Consider the following 23,563-nt stretch of genomic DNA (forward strand, 5'->3'; position numbering starts at 1 on the left):
TTCCCCCCGCGGCGCCTGCTGGGAGCTGTAGTTCAACGGCGAATGTCTTTTTCCCCGCCCCCCCCGCCACAATTCGCCGCGTGACCTCTGGTTGACCCCGCCCTCCGCCGGTTGATGGGCGGCGGAACTGACCAATCCTGGGCCGGCAGTCCTCGCCAATCGGCAGGGAGGATCGGCCGGGGTGGGTGGGCCTTACGGCGGCGCGGTCACGTGGTGGACGCCGTCCTCCGCCCGTCGGTCTGAGGCGGCGCGACGACTTCCTTCTTCACGGGAATGGTGACTGGGTTTTATTGTCGTTTTCTCACTCGGTCGTGAGCGGGTGTGAGCGGTGCCTGTTCCCCGGGTAACGCGGGCGGCGTTAACGGCGGTTCCCGGGGGCTGTGTGCGCGCCCCGGGTTGTGTTCACTGCTGCCCTGCCAACCGGGGCCGGAGCCGGGGCCGGGGCCGGGGCCGGGGCCGGAGCCGGAGCTGGGGCCAGGCCCGGATCCTTGCACCCACTGCCTGCACCCAGATCCCTCCACTGCCTGTACCCGGCTCCCTCCACTCCCTGCACCCGGCTCCCTCCACTCCCTGCACCCACTGCCTGTACCCGGCTCCCTCCACTCCCTGCACCCGGCTCCCTCCACTCCCTGCACCCACTCCCTGTACCCGGCTCCCTCCACTCCCTGCACCCGGCTCCCTCCACTCCCTCCACTCCCTGCACCCGGCTCCCTCCACTCCCTGCACCCGGCTCCCTCCACTCCCTGCACCCGGCTCCCTCCACTCCCTGCACCCACTCCCTGCACCCGGCTCCCTCCACTCCCTGCACCCGGCTCCCTCCACTCCCTGCACCCACTCCCTGTACCCAGATCCCTCCACTGCCTGTACCCAGTTCCCTCCACTCCCTGTACCCAGCTGCCTGCACCCGGCTCCCTCCACTCCCTGCACCCGGCTCCCTCCACTCCCTGCACCCGGCTCCCTCCACTCCCTGCACCCGGCTCCCTCCACTCCCTGCACCCACTGCCTGCACCCGGCTCCCTCCACTCCCTGCACCCACTGCCTGCACCCAGATCCCTGCACCCAGCTCCCTCCACTCCCTGCACCCAGCCCCACTGCCTGCTCTCGCTCCCTGCGCCCAGCTCCGCTCCCTGCGCCCAGCTCCACTCCCTCCGTGGGACGGCATCCCTGCACTTGGCCTTCAACTTCTCCTCATTTACACAGGAGTTTTGCTGCTGAACTGAGGATTGGACGTCGAGGTTAAACAAATCAAAAAATGGAGACACGAGGTGGCAGAGTCTGGAGCAACACACCAAGAGCTGGAGGAACTCAGCGGGTCGGGCAGCGTCTGTGAAGGGAAATGGGCAGTCGGACGTTTTGGGTCGAGACCCTTCATCTGTGTCTTCTTCAGTTCCCCTGCACCTTCTTCAGTCCCAGTGAAGGGTCTTGACCCAAAATGCCGACTGTCCAATTCCCTCCACAGATGCTGCCTGACCTGCTGAGTTCTTCCACCTTTTTTTTTGTGTGTTCAGCTTTGGGAGAGAGATGCGTCAACGTCAAATCTTGAGTTCAAAACAAGAACTACTGTTCTGTGTAAATAAGAAGTTTTTGAAACAAAACCCCATAGATTCACTCCCACAGAGGGAATGAAGGTGGATGCAGTGAAGTCAGGCCTTGCCCAGGTTGAGGAAGCTTGGTAGGGCAGCAATGAACACAAACCTGGGTGCGCACAGGGCAGCAGAGCCCCAGAAAATGACTATTAAAGGTGTCCATGTTACCCATAAAACATGGGTAGTATTTGATGTGACTCCTTCCAGTTTATTGTGTCTTCATTTTATATTTATAGCATCTACAATTTTATTTATTGTTTGTGTTTGATGAAGTTGTTGTTTTAAGCCATGGGATGTTGTTGCCTTAGTGCTGAAGTTTGAAAAAACAATGCCAAGGTTGAAAATTTGTATTGTTATTTATTGTTATATTCAAACAATATTTGTGACTGTTTCTCTTACTTTGAATGTTTGACTTTTAAACTTTGCACTTTTATTGAGTAGGATTGCTGCAGGAAAATTGTGCATGTAATGTTTGTGTACCCTCCAAAGAAAATAGTTATGCAAGAAAGGATTCATTCACTATAAATCCTTGTTTCACGTTTAATGTGACTGTAACATTAGGTCCAATTTAGAAACTAGTGTAGCAATCAGGAAATTGTTAAAAGCAAAAGGGAAGCCACTCAGTCATGTGTTAACTTTTTGTAAGGGCAGTACAGTAAGTCCCACTTCTTGCTCTTTCCTCTAATTCAGCATAGAAAGATGCCGTTTTTGAATCAGATTCTTTTAAAAGCTTTTTCCTTCATAGGTAATATACTTCAATTTAGTACCATTAAAAATTCTTACAAGACCTCCAAATGCCACCTAACTACTGTTCTTGTTCTACTTGAATAATAATTTTGTTTTTTTCATTCTTCCTTCCAAAGTGTATAACTTCATATTGTCCCCCATTATACTCCATCTGTCAACTCCTTGCCCAGCCATTTTGAAGACTAACATTGGCTCTGTGGGCTGAATGGCCATCCTTTATGCCGTAGGGAAATATGAAATAATTGATTAATCTTGTTTCATTACAAGTACCGTGCATAAAATAGCCTGTTTTCTGCTTGGGTTCCTCAGTGTAAGAAACTACAATGAAAACACTGTATGAATTTTGTCCTGAAGAATACCCATGCCAATTTGATTTGTCTAATTTTGGTGATAATTAAAATCTCCCATTTTTACTGCAGTATCTTTCTTACAAGCCCCCATTATTTCCTGACTTGTACTTCCCGCGGTATAGTGACCCTCCTACAGTACAGGAGGCCTAGACGCTACTCCCATTAATGACTTCTTACCCTCTCTGTTTCTTCCCTCCATTCAAACAGATTCCACATCATGAGCTTCTGAGCTGAAATTGTTCCTCGCCACTGCAGTAATTTCATCCTTTACTAACAGAATTATCCCACCTTTTTTCTTCCTTCCAAAATGCTTAGTATCCCTGAACTTTTTAATTCCCGGCCTTGGTCACCTTACAACCATGTCTGCAATCGATATTATATGCCTTTTTGTTTATGTTGATAACTAATTTATCTTGTTATGAATGCTACATATGTTCAGATAAAGAGCCCCAGGTTTTATCTTGTAATTTCTCCTTGCTCTGCTTTTATTTGTTGGTGCAATGTTATGCTTGTATAGAGTTACAGAGCATAGAAACAGGCCGTTCAATGCAGCACATCCATGCCAACCACCAACTACTCATCTATACTGATCGTATTTACCAGCACTTAGTCCAAAGCAGCCTTTGCCTTGGCAATTTAAGTGCTCATGTAGTTACTTCAATGTTTGTGATAGTACCTGCCTCTGCCGTCCACTCAGGCAGTGCATTCTAGGTTCCAACCACTGTCTGGGTGGAAAAGAAAATCCTCAGATCCCCTTTAAATGTTGTGTTCCTTATCCTAAACCAATGCCCTGTAGTTTGGGGCAGTTCTGCAATGGGGCAAAGTTTCCTGTTCTCTACCCTATCTATGCCACTCATATTTTGTATACCTCCACAGTTTCCACCCCCCCCCCCCCCCCCCCCCGCTCCAGGGAAAACAAACCCAGCCCATCCAGTCACTCCTCGTAACTGAAACGTTCCATCCCAGCCAACATCCTGGTAAATATCCTCTGAACCACACCCTGTGCAATCATGTCTCGCAAATGTAATTGAGTTGAAGTGACCAAGAGCATTGACAAGCACAGGGCAGTAGGCAATTTCTACATGGACTAGCAAGGTCCACTTGTCTGGAAGGTTAGATCACATGGGCTCCAGGGTCAGCTCGCCAATTGGATGCAAAACTGAGTTGGTGGAAAGAATCAGAGGGTGGGAGTGGGGGGGTTGTTTTTCAGATTGGAGGCCTGTGACTGGTGGTGTGACGCAGGGATCAGTACTGGGTACCCTGCTGTTAGTCATAGATGTTGTATGAGAATGTAGGTGCATGATTAGTAAGTCTGTGGATGACACCAAAATTGGTGGTGTGGTGGACAGCGAAGAAGGTTGTCTAAGGTTACGACAGGATCGAGATCAACTGGGAAAGTGGGCAGGAAATGGCAGATGGAATTTAACTCAGACAAGTGTAAAGTGATGCATTTTGAGAAGTTAAACTCGGGCAGAACTGACAAGGTAAATGACAGGGCTCTGTGGAGTGGTATAGAAAAGGGACCTAGGGATACAAGTACATTGTTCCCTGAAAGTGGCGACATAGACAAAGTGGTGAAGAAGGTGTATGGAATGTTCTGCTTCATTGAGTACAAGAGTTAGGATGTCGTGTTACAGCTGTGTAGGACATTGGTGAGAGCACACCTGGAATATTGGTATTGGTTTATTATTGTTACTTGTACCGAGGTACAATGAAAAACTTGTCTTGCAAACCGATCGTACAGGTCAATTCATTACACAGAGCAGTTACATTGAGTTAGTACAGAGTGCATTGATGTAGTACAGGTAAAAACAATAACAGTACAGAGTAAAGTGTCACAGCTACAGAGAAAGTGCAGTGCAATAAAGCGCAAGGTCACAACAAGGTAGATCGTGAGGTCATAGTCTCATTGTATATGGGAACCATTCAATAGTCTCATCACCATGGGGTAGAAGCTGTCCTTAAGTCTGGTGGTACGTGCCCTCAGGCTCCTGTATCTTCTACCTGATGGGAGAGGAGAGAAGAGAGGATGTCCTGGGTGGGTGGGGTCTTTGATTATGCTGGCTGCTTCACCAAGGCAGCGAGAGGTAGAGACAGAGTCCAAGGAGGGGAGGCTGGTGTCCGTGATGTGCTGGGCTGTGTCCATAACTCTCTGCAGTTTCTGGTTGCCATACTATAGGAAGGATGTGATTGAGATGGAGAAAGTGCAAAGAAGATTCACAAGGGTGTTGCTAAGACTGGAAGGCTTGAGTTATGAGGATAGGCTGGGCCTGTTTTCCCTGGAGCAAAGGAGGTTGAAGGGTGGCCTTTCAGAGGTTTATACAATCGTGAGGGGCATAGATAGCATGGATTGCTATAGTCTTTTATCCAAGGTAGGAGAATCTTAAAAAAAAAGAAGGCAAAGGTTTAAGATGAGAGTGGAAAGCTTTAAAGGGGACCTGAGAGGCAGCTTTTTCACACAGGGTGGTGCTTATATGGAACGATCTGCCAGAGGAAGTGGTAGAGGTGGTTAAAAGATCATTGCAGTGTTGGGAAGGTTCATGGATCGAAAAGGTTTAGAGGAACATGGGCCAAACGCAGGTAAATGGGACTAGGTCAGGAAGATGCTTTGGTTGGCATGGACAAGTTGGGCCAAAGGGTCTGTTTCCTTGCTGTATAACTCTATGACTCTGAAGCATGAACACCAGAACTGCACACGCATTCCAGCCGTGACTCAGTGAATGTTTCAGAGAGTTTTGCCATAACTTCCCTGCTTTTATCTTCTGTTCCTTGGTGAAGTTATCCCATATGGCACCTTCATCACCTTATCTGAGCTGCCACCTTCAAGGATAATTGTTCCCCTGTTCCTCAATACTTTCTATGTCTATTTCACCATTCAGTTGTCTTTCTCCCACCCTTGTTAGTCCTCCCAAAGTGCATCAGCTTCCACTTATCAGTATTAATTCTGTCCACCAGTGTTCTGCCCACTTTACCAATTGATTAATATCATTCTGTAGGCTAAGACCATCCACCTTGCTGTCAACGTCACCAATTTTCATGTCATCTATGAAGATACTAGTCGTACCTCCTACATTCATATCCAAATTAATAATGTAATTAGAAACAATGAGGGTCCCAGCACTAATCCTTGTGGTACACCACTGGTCACAGGGTTCCAATCACAAAACCAGTCCTATTTAATCTGCTACCTTGCTCACTCAATTCATGTTGCAAGACCTCATCCCTCTTTTCATCAATGTCATTAGTACCAATGCAAACCATGTCCTCTGGTTGTTTATCCTCCCTTTGCAACCATTTTGTGACATCCTTGTCCATGATATCAGGGAGGTGAGGTACTACCCTGGGTTCACATCTGCTGCTTCAGAAGCATTTGTCCTCACCATTGCACTTCCTACCACAATTGCCTTTGGACTCTTGCTCCTCTCCCCTCATGCAGCTGAGCCATCCACAGGCTCAGACTAAACTCAGACAAATTTGCCCCCACAGTTTTTGAAAATGCAGAAATGGTTTTGGAGTAAGATAAGATCTTTATTAGTCACATGTACATTGAAACACACAGTGAACTACATCTTTTGCGAAGTGATTTTTGGGGAGCAGCCCGCAAGTGTCACCACGCTTCTGGCGCCAACATAGCATGCCCACAACTTCCTAACCTGTACATCTTTTTTTTGGAATATGGGAGGAAACCGGAGCACCCAGAGGAAACCCACGCAGACACGGGGAGAGCGTACAAACTCCTTACAGACAGTTGCCGGATTTGAACCCGGGTCGCTGGCGCTGTAAAGCATTATGCTAACCACTATGCTACCGTGCCTGCCTTCTGCATTCTGAGGTTCTGCCGTCTTCCTCATGTCCTCTGGTTACTGTTGCCTCTGTCATTGCCCTGCACCATTTCACAAAAGGCAGCAGAGCCCACCATCTTGGTGCCGAACATGATGCCAATTTAAACTTCACATCTGCCTAGATATAGTCTCTTTCACTCAATTCCCTGTCTGTTCATGTGTCAGTCCAAATGCCTTCTCTTTGCCTTCCTCAATAACTTCACCTGAATCCCTATCTTTTATTTTTAGATTGGCTTTTCTCCCTTCTGAGTCAGTCCTCAGATTCCCAACCCCTGCCAAGCCAGCTTAAGCCCTCACTGGTAGCACGTCCCATCTCCTGCAGAAATGATACCAAAAGCAGCCATTCAACAATGAAATGGTTTTAACTGCAGAATTAACAATAAGTAGTATTTCTGAGGAAAGCCAATTGAATCGATTTCAAGTAAAATCTCTGGATCTTGTAGGGCAGAAATAAGGTATGAAGAACCTTGCATTTATGTGGTGCCTTTTACTTCTTTGCAACAAATTTATTTGTCAAGCACACTCACTGTGTTGCTAAAGGCAAAATGACAGACAATTCACTGATAATCAAGTCGTGCCAGATTTCCAAAATGGCATGACTTCATTATTGGTGGCCATTAAGGGATAAATGTTGGCCAAGTCACTGAGTGTACTTCCTATTAGTCCTTGAGTGCTGCTCTGCAACTTTTATAGTCATCTGAACAGAATTTCAGTCTGAAGAACATCCCCTCAAGCAATGCACTGTTCTTGAATTTACAGTCTTCTGACTTGGGTGTGAACACTCCAACTGAGTCAAACTGGACTTGCTGCACACCCATGGGGAATGGGTCCAATAAAGATTCCTACTCAATTATTGGACCCATTCCCCATGGGTGTGCAGCAAGTCCTGTTGTCAATGCAATACTGTAGACACCAGTTCAGGACAGGATTAGACTTGGATATGATGTTAGCTAACCTGTTAACTTTTGGTCAAGGATCAAACTTTAATTGTGCTAATGTGATCAAGGCAGTAATGACCTTGATTCTCCTTTGGGATGGTACCCAGTGAAGGTCATCAGGAGAAACATTGGGGGTAGGGAAGAGTAAACTATTTATCTATCTTTATCTCACTTTATGAAGACACAGGTGAGTGCATTCTACAGAAAAGTTATTCGTACTTGATTGGTAAAAATACAAATAAAAGCATGGAAGGGTCCCAGAAAAATTACTGCCAATGTGACACCATACAAGCACCATTCCAGCTTTGAACATAATGTGTAATTATAGGCTGACATTTTAAGAAATACTGGCAAAACTTGCAATAAATTGTCCTTTTGCAAGCGATGGTGATATTGATGATTCCACAATTTGAGGCCTTCCTCCTCTGTGTGGAAAATGAGTCTTCACTTTCTCTCATATTTTATTAGGTTTAGAGACTGGTACTTACTTCATATATGCCTTACCATAGGATACAGCAGCTCTAGGCCACTTCAGTTGCAAAAAACTATCTGGAAATTAGGAACAAGATTCAATCTGTATGACACTGATATTTGCATCATTTTTTTTATCCATCTTTATACCCTGCCAGTGAAAATGTCTTGATATCAGTCCTGAAAACTTCAATTAAGCTATCTTTGTTAGGAAGAATAAAAGATCAGATTGGAGACGCAAGAGTCAGCAGTTGCTGGAATCTGGAGCAACAAACAATCTGCTGGAGGAACTCAGCGGGTCGAGCAGCATCGGTGGGAGGAAAGGAACTGTCGACATTTCAGCTGCTCAACCCGCTGAGTTCCTCCAGCAGATTGTTTGTTGCTGTAGAAAATCAGATTGTTGTTTAAGTGGAGGGAGACTGCAGAATCTGCTGTGTCGTGGATCTGTGTGCAATTGTAGATGAAAAGCATTTAGCATAAAAAGAACGCTGCCCTTCATTGCAAGAGGGGTGGAGTGGAGTACATATGTAAGCAAGGTAAGGGTGTTGGTGAAGCCTATCTAGAGTACTGCATACTATTTTGGTCTCCTCTAAGGAGAGTTATACTTGCATGGGAAGCAGCTCAAGGAAGCTTCGCTAGGTTTGTTCTTGGGTTTTGAGGAATGATTGAGCATATTGAGAAAATGCTCACTGGAGTGAAGAAGAACCAGAGATCTTGAAAGATACTGAGAGGATGTTCCCCTCATGGGGGAATCCAGAACTAAAGGGTGTAGGTTTAGAATGAGATATCACCCATAAAATACATGGCAGATACATTATGGACATTTGAGAGACTCCTAGATAGCCACACGAATTATAGAGAAATGGAGGGCTATGTGGGAGGGAAGGGTGAGTATGAGAGCAGGATAAAATGTCGGCACAATATCATGGGCCGAAGGGCCTGTACTGTTCTAAGATGGAGGTAATGAGGAATTTCTTTTGTCAGAGTGTTGCCAATCTTTGGAATTCTCTCCCTCAAGAATTGTGTATGCTAAGTCTCTGAATATATTCAAAGCTGGGAGAGATAGACATGGGAACAGGCAGAAAGATGAAATTGAGCCCCAGGTTAGATCAGCAGTGATCTTATTGAATGATAAGTGTTCCAAAATTTCTGTACTACTTGGGTGAAAATATCTTTTCTAATTCCCTGCTGAATAGCATCTTTCTAATCTTACAATTGTTTAAACAATTGTATTTTCGTATCCTCTTGGGCACCAATCTAGTAAACTTGTGTCATCTCCCTCTTGTCTGAACAATTAAAGCATTGAACCCAGAATTGCAGATGCCTCTCCATTCATGTTTACTGTGGTCTTTCTATGGATTGATCTCTCTTATTAAATCTTAAAGGCTGTGTTTTATATTGGCTAATTATTTTTAAAAAAGTAGTCAATTAGCTTATTTCTGCTGTTTATTCACCTCCATGCTGTTTTTAATGCAACTCCAATGTTTAAAAATGGGGGGACAGGGCAGGTGATGGAAGTAGTTGGAGAATAATCAGGGAGATTGCAAGTCATAAGGGAAGAACTGGGAAGTGATAATAGGAAAGATAGAGGCTGGGGTGGAGTGATTGAAGTAGTAGAGTGATCAGCAAGTTTACAGTGGCATGGATAAGCAACCACTTTCCAATTGGATTGCCTCCTTCCTGTAACTAATCGTCCAGTTTGAAATGGAGAACTGTACTCACTTCTCTGGTGAACCAGACCAGTAACTAAATCCTGAAGAAATGGTCAAGGATATGTCACCAGAGATGGAACAGAAAGCCTTTAATAGAATGGGAGAGGTGATCAGTTCAGAGGAGATAATTGGGCCAGGTTGCTCAATGTAATTGTTGTTGCTTCTTTTTTGTGATGTTTTGCTCTAGTATTACCATTGGATGATTCGGATTAGTGTCAGTATTCCTGCTCTGTGATTAATGTGAGAATTAGGAACCGGATAAAATTAGAAACTTCAAAACTGGTAGGATTGCTGATATGGCTGTCATGTACTCAAAGATGTTAGAAGAGACAGGACACAGCTCAATATATCCCTTGCCCTTATCTTCGACAGTTAACGTGATGAGTGTGAGATTATTTGATGGATGAAAAATCAAGTTAGTGCAAATAAATGTTGCTTGATTTGCAAAAGTTTTCTAAGTGGATTGGTGCTGAGGGCTCTGTGCCAAGTCCATTTTGTTTTTGAGTGTTGGTGTCAATGATTTGTCCTTGGGCAAAACACAGTCTGGCAAACAGTGAAAAGGACCTCATTTTTAAAATGAATATTAAACAGGGAAAGTGTAGAAAGAGTATATCTACTTATTTGAAGTGTGAAATGAAGTATTTTGAGGGGCGTGCAAAATTGATCAAGAGTATGTAGTCATAGAAATATAGTAAAGGTTTTAGTGAGGAGAGATGTAGGGATTCATGTCGTTTATTAAGTTTATGGCGATAAATGGACTTCTAAGAAGTCAAAGGTTTCGTGTTTAATTATTTGGAACATGTGTGCAAAGATAATTTGTTCATGTGTAATACAATGGTTAGGCCGTAGTATAATTTTGGATTCTCTAATTTTGGCTGATACATAAGAGATGGGATGATTTTCACTGCTGAAAAGAAAGATTAGATGATTTAATGTTCAGAGTTTTCATAGGACAATAGACATTCCAACCTATGGAAATTTGTATAATTCAAAATTGTTACAAAAATTTCTTGTATATGGAGAAATTAAGAAATAGAAACAGGAGTGGGCCACTCACTCCCTCTTGTCTCCTCCACCATTCATTGTGATAGAACATAGAACAGTACAGCACAAGGACAGGCCCTTCGGCCCACAATGTCTGTGCTGAACATGATGCTGAATTAAACTAATTCTCTTCTGCCTGTACGTGATCCATATCCCTCCATTCCCTGCATATTCATGTGTCTGTCTAACAGCCTCTTAAACACCACTTTCGTATCTGCTTCCACCACGGCCCCCGGCAGCCTGTTCCAGGCACCCACCACTCTGTGTGTGTGTGTGTGTGTGTGGGTGGGGGGGGGGGGTGGAAACAACTCACCACACAAACCTGCTTTAAACTTTCCCCCTCTCACCTTAAATGCATGTCCTCCAGTACTTGACATTTCTACCATGGGGAAAAGACGCTGACTGTCTACCCTATCTATGCCTCTCATTATCTATCAGGTTTTCTCTCAGCCTCCGGCACTCCAGAGAAAACAACCCAAGTTTGTCCAATCTCTCCTTGTAGCTCATACCCTCGAATCCAGGCAACATCCTGGTAAACCTCTTCTGCACCCTTTCCAAAGCCTCCACATCCTTCCTGTAATGGGGCGACCAGAATTGCACGCAATACTCCAAGTGATTGTGGCATATCTTTTTCCTCAGTGGCACTTTCTTGCAATATCCCTCTATCACTTGATTCCTTTAACATCTAAAAATCTATTGATCCCTGTGTTGAATACACTCAGTGACTGAGCACCCAAGAGAATTCCAAAGATTCCATGCCCTCAGGATGAAAAAATGTCTTTCTATCTCCATCCTCACCTTAGGATTGTTAGAGCAGGAAATGCAGTGAATAATTGAAGCAGACAGTAACAGTTTTTAAAGATAAATATTGGAAAATACTTCAAGCAGGGGCAGATTCAAGTAGTAGCTTGTAGTGTTAAAATAGCTTTGTATTGCTCCACCTGTCGTGATAGCCTGAATGGTTTTGTTGTGTCATGAAGCTCTGTGGTTGTCATCCCAACTTTTTGCCTTGTTCGAGAACTACTGTTAGGATAATTGAATAATGGGACCCAGGCCTGTGTCTAAAATTTCCTCTTTGATCCATGCAATGAAATATTAACCGCGGCCACTGTGGCAGCAGGTAGAAATTTCCCTCACCTGAAGTGGGAAAGGGGCAGGAATGGAGGTCTGATATTCTAATGCAACAGGGAGCTCATGTTCTGAAGAAGCTGGGACTTGCCTTACTGGAGGTCAAAAGAAAGGTGTGGAACACTAAGAAAGAAACTTCCATTTATGTATTATCTATTATGACCTCAGGATGTCCTGAAATTCTTCATAGATAATTAAGTGCTTTTTAATTGTAGTCATTGTGGGGAAACCTGGCAGTAGTTTTTCACACACCAGATCTCTCTAACAGTTAAGCTAAATAACCAAATATTTCATGGTGATATCAGCTGAGAGTAAATATTTGACACAGCATTGAACTTGACTACATTGTTTTCCATTCACAGCCTTCAATCAGTCAATCCTCACTATGCTGTATCATTGATCAGTGTCATTGATTTTTTTTATCCCTCTAATACCATGCATCTGTAAATTTTATCACCACCTTTTGGGTCAAAAGGGTTTTGATTACGTGGACAGCCATGGTGTTGAATTGGAAAGTCCATTGATCACTGCATTCAAGCATCACTAGTTATATCGGTGATTACCTTTTTTTTGGAAAGCAACCCTTATTTTGGAGAGTCTAAAAGTAGATGAAATTTTTAGACTGGAGGATATTTTCTATAGAATAATTCTCTACACCAGCCCTGATCCGCCTCGTGAACAAATGTACTGCTTTGGCCTTGTAAGATTCACACATTTGAAGGGATTATTGAGCAACAAGAGTGACCTTGGAGACAGATTGTGACATAATCTTGTGCATTGAATATGAAGATGAAGCCCTAGTATACTGTTTTAAGTACTGAAAACAAGGTAATGCTGTTTGATTTTTATACATTTTCTGTGAAAGTGTCTCAATATGAGATGTTTTCATTTGGTTACTCATTTGGGGCCCAAACACTTTGGCAATTGTTTGTTTCCTGTAGCTGTTCTGTCATCATTTCGAAGCTTCTAAGCTCCTGTGCCAGCACCTTGGTTGGTGGTTCTACCTGACACCTGCTCACTTAGTCAGGAGTTGCCGAAAAGCAGTGGTCACGAGCAGTAGTACAGTTGATTTGAACACAGAGCTAGGTGTTGTGATGAGAGTGTAGAAATAGAGGCTGAGAGAGATAAGGCCAGGTTAAGTGAATGGGCAGGGACGTGGCAGATGGAATATAGTGTGGGAAAACATAAGAAGTTTGGTAGAGAAAAAAATAAAAAGGCAGTTTTTTTTATATGATGAGAGATTGAAAGATGTTGGTGTTCAGCTGGGTGTCGTTGTGCATGAATTGCTGATAGTAAAAAGTGCAGTTTCAGCAAATAATTAAAGTAAATGGTATGTCAGCCTGTACTACAAGAAGATTTGAGTACATGAGTAGAGACATTTTTCTCCAATTCTACAAAACCATGGTAAAACCACGTCTGGGATATTGTGTACAGGTTTGGTCTCCCGATGAAGGATATCTCTACGATAGAGGGAGTGTGATGAAGGTTCACCAGATTGATTTGTTTTATGAGGAGCAATTAAGCAGAGAAGACCTTTAGGAGAAAGTGAGGTTTTCTCATTGGAAGAGAAAATTCTTGAGGAAGATGCAGAGTTGATGGTTACTGTGGCTAGAGTGTCTAGAATCAGCTGTCACAGTTTCAAAATAAGGGGTCAGCTATTCAGGACAGAGATATGGAGACATTTCTTCACCCAGGGGTGGTGAGGCTATAGAATTCTTTCCCCAAGAAGGCTGTGCAAACACATTCTCTGAGCATTTTCCACACAGGTTAAGATTTTTAGATATTAATAGAATCGAGGGATATGTAGCTGGTACAGGAAAGTGGTGATACTGCAAGAGGTCAGCCACCCTCTCATTGAATGGCTGAGCAGGTAGAAGGGACCATGTGTCCTGTTATTTCTCATGTCAACCCTTGTACCCATCATTTGAAGCCTCAGTACTAAGAGACTGTAAGAGACCTCATTCACCTGTTCAGTGATGCTGTTTGAAGAGCAGATGCAATGCTTTATCCAAACATTATACTTCAGTCAATAATTTCCACCAAGTCCTTTGCTCGAATGGAAAGCTGGCCCTTTTACTTTTGCTGTTTGTGATATCTTGTTGGGTGTAAAATATCTGCCACATTTCCTAAGTTACAACAGAAACGATTCTCTTTAGTTGCTTTGCAAGGTATAAAGCACTGATATTAGTGCACATTATCTTATGTCGGTTGAAAAAAAGTTACTGATAAAAATCTTGCTGTCTTTTTCTAATCGTGAATGTGCTTAACATACAATTGCACTTCAGCAAGGAGGTTCTCCGTGCCAAAGAAGTTATAGGCACGAGCTTCTTAGCTGTCTTAACTGTTGTAATTGAGCTAACTTCTGGAGGTAGTGTCGAGTGTAGAAAACTGGAGCAAAACTGTGAAGCATTTCTGCATATATTTAAATTTATAAGCCAACGAGAAGCTCAATGGGATGTGGATCAAAGGCAAATAGATGGAATTGAGTTGCAGATCAGCATTAACCGACTGAATAATGGAACAGGCTCGTGGATGAATGATTCATTTCATTTCTCTTCTATGGTGGTTGTTGAAGTTTGAAATGGAATGTTTTGCCAAATCCTGCTTTACTCTGCAATTATTAAATGCAGACTGTTGAAATGTTGAATTAATTTGTTTAAGCCTGTTATTGGAGGAGAAGTGTTAAATTGAAATGAGTAGATGCTTTTAAGATGTGTATTTTTCCATATGTTTGTGTTTCTCTGTCTCTGTTTTGGCATTTTTCATGTTTAGATGCTGCTTATCCTCGATATTTTGCTTAAGTAGCCAATTTTATGCATCTTATGTCACCCTTTTATTTAGTTCTTCCCTCCCTTTCTCATTCCTTTTTAGGAAGTCCCCAGCTATCATCTGGGGATTTCCTGACCAACATGAACACCATGTAGTTTTGTACAGTGACTCACATTATACCATGTAGTCCTGACCCTGGCATTATTATAAAATGCCACCTAAAATGTACCACTGTGAATCTGTGTTAGTGCGCTTCATACCTCTGAATGAGAGGGTTGTGGGTTCACTCCACCTCACACATTGAGCTGTATAGTGTCGGCTGACGTCCCAAAGAACAACTCAAGGAGTGATGCACTGTTCGTCTTATGAGTGACATTTTATCCCAAAGTGTCATGTCACATTTCATGGACCAGTTGGGGAGTTCTCCTGCTGTTTTGGTGAAGTGATTAAGGCAGATATGCAGTAATGATCCTGCTGCTGTTTCTGAGAAGTTTGCTTGTATAAATTGTCTTCCATGGTTTCTACACTAGAAGAATGGCAATACTTGCAAAGTTCATTGGCAGGAAAGTCCTTTGGGACATTTCAGGTTTCTGAAAGGTTCTCAATAAATGCAAATTCTTTCTTTCTTTCCAATACAGCATGTCTACCCCCATGTCCTGTCCTGCTGCGCTACGTTCTGGTAGATTGCCTCTTCTAAAGCACTTCCATTTTTACCAAAAATACTGAATTTCACTTGACGGAGCAAAAGGACATTTTAATGCTTACTATAAATTAAGGAAATCTGGATCCCCTGAGTCTACAGACAGAAGAAATGTGGCGAAGCAGAAGTTAAGCATTGGGTTGGAAGACATCCCTGGACCGTAACTGATGAAAAGCTTTTAAATCGTCTCAACCTTTGTCTTAATTTTAATTTCAGAACACAATGAGCACAGTAAGTACTGTCAGTGTCTTCGCCTGAGAGCTAACTTTGCAGTGCTCTGCAGCTGAGCTCTATACTTCGCCTTAGTAACTTAAATAAAAAATTAAGCTGCCAAGCTTTGCCGTCTCTGAGGTAGTATAATATCTGAATTAGACAATGTGAATTTTGTAATTTCTTCTCCGATGTAAAAAAATAATGTAGTGACATGCCACAAGTAGAGTAATGGCACAAAGGTGTTTGCCTGAGCAGTAAATGTGGGAAAAAAAAGAAAAAGCATCAACAAAAAGCAGAGTAATTGAGACTTGCAGAGTAAATGGGGCTAAACATCGCATGTCAGTGGCTTTATAGAAATCTGAGCAGCATACCTGGGAGCTTTCTGATCTGCACTCGAGTCTTTGGTTATTCATGAAAACTGCCAGAGCTCCACTGATTTGGGAGTGAGCTCCAGGTCACTGCATTGGAAAGCTGCTCTGTTCTCCTCACAAGTTTCTGTCCTTCTGCTTGGTGGCATGCCACTCACATAAAATGTGAGTATCACTATTACTTTGCCAACATATTTTGTCAAAGTGTTACCTTAAGCTGGAAAAATGTCAGTGTGGGGAGCATTTTATTTTCATTTTCAATGGTTTGTTGGTCTGGCTGCATCCAGAAGTTCTAATTAGTTTTTTATATTGGTATGTTGGTAACACTAGAAAGGCACTATTACACTATTGAGTATAGCACTGAAAAAGAATGTGGCTCAGGCTGGATTTTACTAGTTTGTATACGTGCTGTTACAGATGTCTATATTTGTATCTCTCTCTTCCATTCTGAAGATACCATTTAATGCGAATGTCCTTGTCCTTCCTTCCAAAGTGTCCCACTTTCCACTTTTTTGTGAAAGCTACTAGGTTCTTTAAATCTTTTAAAACCTTGAACCCATTTTAGTGCTATAACCGTGTGTTTACAAGACTCTACCTGTATTTTGTACAGTTTGTGTGTGTATACACGTTGGATTAAAGCCACCGGATAAAAGTGTGGATCTCTGATTAGAAACAGTAAGCATTAGAAATCAGTCAACGTTGAAAATGAACAGCCTCACTAATCCACAGGGTCTGCCTTGTAATTTTGAGCGATTTAGCTGATACTTTACTGCTAAATCAGCTCTTCCCACGTGCATTCATTGCTCTTTTCCCTTTCCAGAATTGTTGATTTGTCTATGACAAGCATTTGTAGTTCAATATAAACTGATCAGATGAAGTAAGAAAAATGCTTGCCATGTTCATGGGATCAAAGCATGGAAAAGACCAGTCAGCCTACATTGCCTGTGTCACCTCTCTTTAAACAAATTACTCAACAGGTCCCACTCTCCTGATATTTTTTTCTCAATATCCCCATACATGTACTCTTTGAATATTTTTCCAGGTCACTAAAAACCAGATTTCATGTGTTTCAGTTCACTTTCATGTACTTACTGTATTCTACATCACAGCAAATTGTCCATTCTCAATACACCTATGATTTCTTCCCTGTAGTTATTTATTTTTTAGTGGCTGACACATTCGGTATCTCCTTCCCTGCGCTATTAAATTAGCGTGATTTTAAAGAGTTCCCCCATTAAATTTCTCTATAACCTTTGCTTCATTCTCTTGACAACTGAAGTCCCAGTCCTGATGAAGGGTCTCGACTCGAAACACCAACTGTCCATTTCCCTCCATGGATGCCGCCTGACCCGCTGAGTTTCTCCAGCTTTTTGTGTGCTGCCATGGACTTTCCTGCCTGTTTTATTAAGGTGCTCTCTTCTTCATTCTGTCTATGCAATGTAGGAGAACTAGTAAAAGGTCACGAAGAAAGACCATTGCACACAACTGAGTGTTGTCCTTGGAACACAACTCAGTCTAACATTCTGCAGTCCCCCAATTATCCCTGAAATTTGCTGCTTCATTATCCAGCTTGAGAGATTCCAGATGCATGTATGAAGGATTTGCTTTTAACACTTAGCTGAAGGTAATTTTCTAGAATCCAGTCCTAGTTATTTTACAGTAATGCTCTGAATTTATCTCCAAATCATTTAATGTTTTTGTATGTTAACAGGGACCCTACTTAATGCCTTCTCGCTGAAATATGGGAATTGATAGTTTGCAGAAATTGAGGCTAGTGTAAAGTTACTGCCAGAAATTCATTTTTCAGAATTGACACCATTGATGAGAGAGGAAAATAATAGTCATATAGTGTAGCTTGCTTTATATTTTTAGACTCCCCGGAAACGCAGGATGATACCTTCTCAACAGTCCCGAAGGGTGCGCCGCCGGCATAGATCTGCAGAACCGGCTGAGCCACAGGCAGACATCATTGAAACTGGTGAGTAGCAAAGGACATTTTCACCCAATCTTCCCATGGGAATGATCCAGTCACACCAATGGAAGACATGAAGCAAAAGCATGAAAACCAATGTTCTGGGTGAGAAATGGGAGCATCGGTTAACCACACATCCATGATCTTACTGAATGGTCTGTTGCACCATTCAGTAAGATGTTGAACTCAACTTCATTTCCCCTTCTGATTATCCCATGGCCCAAGTATCCATCAAGCTTAGTTTACTTAACTCGGGTTCCATAGCTCATCAGGGTAGAAAGTTACATAGATTGACAGCCCTCAAAGAAGAAATTCCCTCCTGTTTCCAACTTAAATGGGTGACCCATTATTCTGAAGCTATGTCTGCTAATTTTGGAATCCCCTATCTATTAAGCCCCATCAGAAAGAAAATCAAAACTGCAGATAATGGAAATCTGAAATACAAGCAGAAAATGCTGGAAACACTCAGCAGGTCGGGCAGCGTCTGTGGAAGGAGAAATGTGATTAGTACCTCAGGTTGAAGACCTTTCAGAATTAACATTTAAAGGGTTTTCAACCTGAAGTTTTAACCCCATTCCTCTCTTCTCTGGCATTGCCTGACCTGAGTGTTTACAGTATTTATTTATTTCAAAGCCCCTCAGAATTTGCTTTGGCCTGCAGTGGATTATTCTCCAAAATTAAACCTGCCTCTTAGGCATGCTTCTCAGTGGTTGGATTTGCACTTAGGTGAAGCAGTGTTTAAAAAGTGCAGGGTATGATGTTACACTGATGAGCACCTACAGAGCACTGTAATCCAGCCACTATAAAACCAGCTGCATGAACCTTAAGTCTTACCTCCTTGTAATTAGTGTAATTAAGGAATTTTCCACATGTATTTTTAGAGCTTGGGCAGAAGAGCCTGTTCACCTGAAGGCAAGAGATTGGCTGTGAAGGTTATGATTGTCTTGCAAGTGTTAGTTAATGATGAGCACAGAAAGCTAAAGAAAATGAAAGAGGTGGTTTCGTTACAGGCAGTGGGAAAAGGGCGAATTTTTCATGTTGCTGACATTGAAATTACTGCACTTTAAGCTGCATGAAACATTATCCATCTGCAACCCGGAGCAGTTATTGTGTGGGGAATATCAAATTGTTGGTGAACCATCTAAAATGCGGTGCAAATAGAAATATTTAAAAAAAATGAAAATTCAGGAATGTAAACAGAAAATGAGTTTGTGAGGTAAATAGTGTTGAACGCTAAGGGTCAATCTCTAAATCCATAGCTAGTGAACAGATCTGAACTGCATTGGCAGTGCATTAGTTTACAGAACTTACAGCACCAAAGCAAGTTATTCAACTCATCCAGTCTGTGCTGCCATTTAAGTTCCATCTGAGCCTATTCCCATCGTAATTCATTTAACTGATCAGAAAATCCTGTTCCTGTCTCAGGTCAGACTACATTTGGAGTATTGTGAGCAGTTTTGGGCCCCATATCTAAGGAAGGATGTGCTGGCTTTAGAGAGGGTCCAGAGGAGGTTTACAAGAATGATCCCAGGGATACAAATGTTAACGTATGAGGAGCGTTTGATGTGTCTGGGTCTGTTCTCGCTGGAGTTTAGAAGGATGAGGGGGATCTCATTGAAACCTACCAAATATTGAAAGGCCTGGATAGAGTGGACGTGGAGAAGATATTTCCAGTGGTGGGAGAGTCTGGGACCAGAGGGCATCCTTTTAGAACAGAGATGAGGAATTTCTTTAGGCAGGGGGTGGTGAATCTGTGGATTTCAATGTCACAGACGGCTGTGGAGGCCAAGTCATTGGGTGTATTTAAAATGGTTGATAGGTTCTTGATCTGTAAGGTCATCAAAGGTTATGAGAGGGAAAAATAAGTCAGCCATGATCGAATGGCAGAGCAGACTTGATGGGCCAAATGGCCTAATTCTGCTCCTATGTCTTATGAACTTGTCTACTGCTCCCTTGAACAATTTCATGCTTTTAGTCTTAATTATCCACATCGAGTTTCACATGCCAATCACATTTTTTTTTGATATAATGAGTAACAATTTTACTTATCATAGTTTTGGACTTCCTCATATAAAAACACCTCCTACCTCCCTTATCATATTCTTTCATTTAAGTCATGCCACAGCTTTCTAAAGGAGAAAACTGCAGCCTAATCAGATTTTTCTGGTATCATTCTTACTGCATACAGAAAATGAGTGGCCCTGGAGTTAAAGGATTTGTTCTTGAACTTGCGCAGAGGTTGAAAGAGAAGATTGCATTTAATGATTTCTGCCACTTCCAGACCCAGTGATCTGATTTTGGTACCTTGTAAGAGAAAGAGTGGTCAATTAATGCACAGCAAGATCCCACAACCTGATGTGCATTTCTTGGAATACTGCAGCACGGGAACAGGCCCTTGGTATTGGTTTATTATTGTCACTTGTACCGAGGTACAGTGAAAAGCTTGTCTTACAAACCGATCGTTCAGGTCAATTCATTACACAGTGCAGTTACATTGAGTTAGTACAGAGGGCATTGAGGTAGTACAGGTAAAAACAGTAACAGTACAGAGTAAAGTGTCACAGTTACAGAGAAAGTGCAGTGCAATAAGGTGCAAGGTCACAACAAGGTAGATCATGAGCTCATAGTCCACCTTAGTGTATAAGGGAACCGTTCAATAGTCTTATCACAGTGGGGTAGAAGCTATCCTTAAGTCTGGTGGTACATTGACCATAATGCCAATTTGAACTGCTCATCTGCCTGCATGTAATCTATATCCCTCCATTCCCTGTCTATTCATGTGTGTTTAAATGCCCCTTAAACATCACTATCATATCTGCTACCACTTCCCCTGGCAGTGTGTTCCAGGCACCTGCCGCTCTCTGTGGGGGGAGAAAAGCCTCCCTGGTGAATCTCCTTTGAACTTTCCCCCTCTCACCTTAAACCTATGCTCTCTAGTATTTCACATTTCTACCCTGGGAAAAACTCATTCTACCCAATCAATGCCTCTCATAAATTAATACACCTCTGTCAGGTTTCCCCTTAGCCTCTGACACTCCAGAGAAAACATTCCAAGTTTGTCCAGCCTCCCTGCAGCTAATTTCAGAGGTGAAGCTATTCTGCTTTATTGACCTTGATTGAGGAATAACATCAGCCAGGGCTGGGCCCTCGATTGCTTTCTGGTTATTTGACAAGAATGTGGTTTAAGGTCCCATCCAAGTGAAAATGGAACACTTCCTCATAACACTCATGCATTTGACCAGACAGTGTACTCGTCTCTTTGGATTGGGACTTGAATCTGCAGCCTTACTCAGAATCTGACCCTATGATGATGGATGACAATGGGAGCTGGTTCCACTTCCCAGAACTGCCATCCCTCACATGAAATACATTGAAAATAAGATTTCCTGTCTAAGCTCATGCCTAAACCCATTAGGTTTTTTAAAAAAAACATGCCTGCTATAGATTGGGAGATCAAACCCTGTGCTTGTGTGAGGAGTATTAAAGTTTGGTGAGCAGGCTGTTTGTAGGAGCGGCCATTACGTGCATCAAATGATATTTTTGTGCTGTAGGTCTCATAAATCCATCCACATTCTTTCATTGTAAGGCAACTTTTAAATTCATAGTTAAACCTGACAGTGTAATTGTGAAGCTGCTGTGTTTGGTCTTGTCAGGTGGTGAGGTGGTTGACCTGACCTGTGAATCCTCTGAACCTGTGGTTGTTGATCTCACCAACAATGATTCTGTTGAGGTAAGTGATGCTGACTGGGTCATCTGTGGAGTTACAGAGTATAGGCACAGTGCTGGCTTCCAAAGGATAGTTGGAGGAGCAAGGTAGAGGGAAGGAATGTGTCAGGATTCTATATCTCTCTCCTCCAGTAAAGGATTTGGTGGTTGTTGTGGGACAAGTCCGAGATCTCGAAAGGACAGGACTCCAAACACAGTCTGGCAAGGAAGGATTTTATTTACAAAGACAAACACGGGAAAAGATAACGGGGGCAATACACACACGCACTGGTGATCGTGAGCGTGGGAAAATCGCAACAAGGGTATAAAACACGTACACACACACACACACACACACACACACACACACACACACACACACACACACACACACACACACACACACACACACACACACACACACACACACACACCAAACTTGGTACAAACAATCAAGGAAAAACAATACGATACCCGCCACCCCTTGACTTAGTGCATGGCTGTATGCTCCCAGGGGTCCTTAACTAATTTCTCTTAAACAGTACACAGCTTACCAACAGGCATCCCTCAGAGACAAAGGAGGGAGAACCAAGCACGTGGCACTCTTTATAGTGCTGGAGGGCTGGGGGTGGTCCAGCCCAGGTAGTTCAAAAGGGCCAATGGTCAAGTGTGCCAGGTACAAAGGTGCTTAAAGGGACCAATGGTCAAGTGTGCACGGATGGGTGGGAGTGGAGTCAAACCTTGATTGACAGTGGTGTGTCTTCCGACCAAGTAGGGGCAGTGCTGTCATCCGACCAGGTGGGGGCAGTTTTGTCTCGTGACAGCCACGACCTCCACAATACAATGGTCTATTTTGTTCTTAAGGTAAAATGTATCAATGACATCTGTATACACTTTCTGTCAAGATTTTACATTTTAAATTCACACACATGTGAATTAAACTGGCCCTGTAAACTGACTGAAATATAATCAAACCCTTCTCCCAGAGGTTGTGATGCAGTAGGGTGCGATCACAGCCTGATAGGTTTACATGGACAGATTCTATAATAAATGTTCGAATGTACATTTACATTGGATTTGCAAAATTAAGAGCATAAGGGAACTGAATTGCATTTCTGAAACCTGGTCCAATTATTCTCTTGTTCTCCTATCTGCTTCGTTTGAAGAAGCTTGGTCTTGACTTTATATCCAAAGTCATTGAAAATTGACCATGTGTGTATATGAAAATGTGCCAGAAGGAAACCTTTGTATAGCTTTCATAGAACATACGTAGAACAGTACAGCACAATGCAGGCCCTTCAGCCCACAATGTTGTGCCGACCTTTAAACCTCAACTATGACTATCTAACCCCTTCCTCCCACATATCCCTCTATTTTAAATTCCTCCATATGCCTATCTAGTAATCTCTTGAATTTGACCAATGTCTTTAATATTTTTTTTACTGTAACTAAAAGGTTCTTTCATACAGTGGGTCTTAAATACCTACCAACCATACCCTTGTAGAGTACAGAAAACTACTTGAACAGTCCCTGATTCAGCCAGATGTACACTTCTCAAACATTACCTTTGCCCCCAATTTCCACTCTGCTCTCTCTCTTTCACCTGGTCCATATCTGACACTTCTCCTCCTTAACGTCGCTGTCACGGTTTCAAAACCCACTCCACTTCTCACAGCACTTTCTTACACTACATTGTTATTGTACCCGCCTCTGCCACTTCCTCTGATGGCTCGTTCCATATCCCTCCGCCGTCGGATTTCTGAAGGGTCCATGAACCCATGAACACTCATTATTCCTTTATTTTTGCACTCTTTACTTACTTTTGCAATTTACAGTAATTCTTATGTCTTTGCACTGTATTGCTGCACAAAACAATTTTCACGTCATATAAGTTGGTGGTAATAAATCTGATTCTGGTACTGACCATCCTCTGGGTAAACAAAGACTTGCCCCTCATATCCCCTTTAAATCTGTCCCTTCTCACCTTAAACCTGTGCCCTATAAGAGGACATATCCTC

The 23,563-nt window shown here is 42.8% G+C and overlaps 1 protein-coding gene across 1 annotated transcript in view; it reads left to right on the forward strand.

Moving 5' to 3' along the window:
- The first annotated feature begins 202 nt into the window (after nucleotides 1-202).
- rnf4 (ring finger protein 4) overlaps nucleotides 203-23,563 on the forward strand; it is a 31,768-nt gene continuing 8,407 nt past the window's right edge. Inside the window, exons 1-4 of the mRNA XM_052019839.1 lie at nucleotides 203-276; nucleotides 15,226-15,518; nucleotides 17,741-17,846; nucleotides 21,494-21,570. Of these exons, the coding sequence (XP_051875799.1) occupies nucleotides 15,510-15,518; nucleotides 17,741-17,846; nucleotides 21,494-21,570 (192 nt within the window). The 5' untranslated portion in view covers nucleotides 203-276; nucleotides 15,226-15,509. The remainder of the gene's footprint in view (nucleotides 277-15,225; nucleotides 15,519-17,740; nucleotides 17,847-21,493; nucleotides 21,571-23,563) is intronic.

Source organism: Pristis pectinata, chromosome 7 (genome assembly GCF_009764475.1).
Source record: "Pristis pectinata isolate sPriPec2 chromosome 7, sPriPec2.1.pri, whole genome shotgun sequence".
Classification (NCBI taxonomy): Eukaryota; Metazoa; Chordata; class Chondrichthyes; order Rhinopristiformes; family Pristidae; genus Pristis; species Pristis pectinata.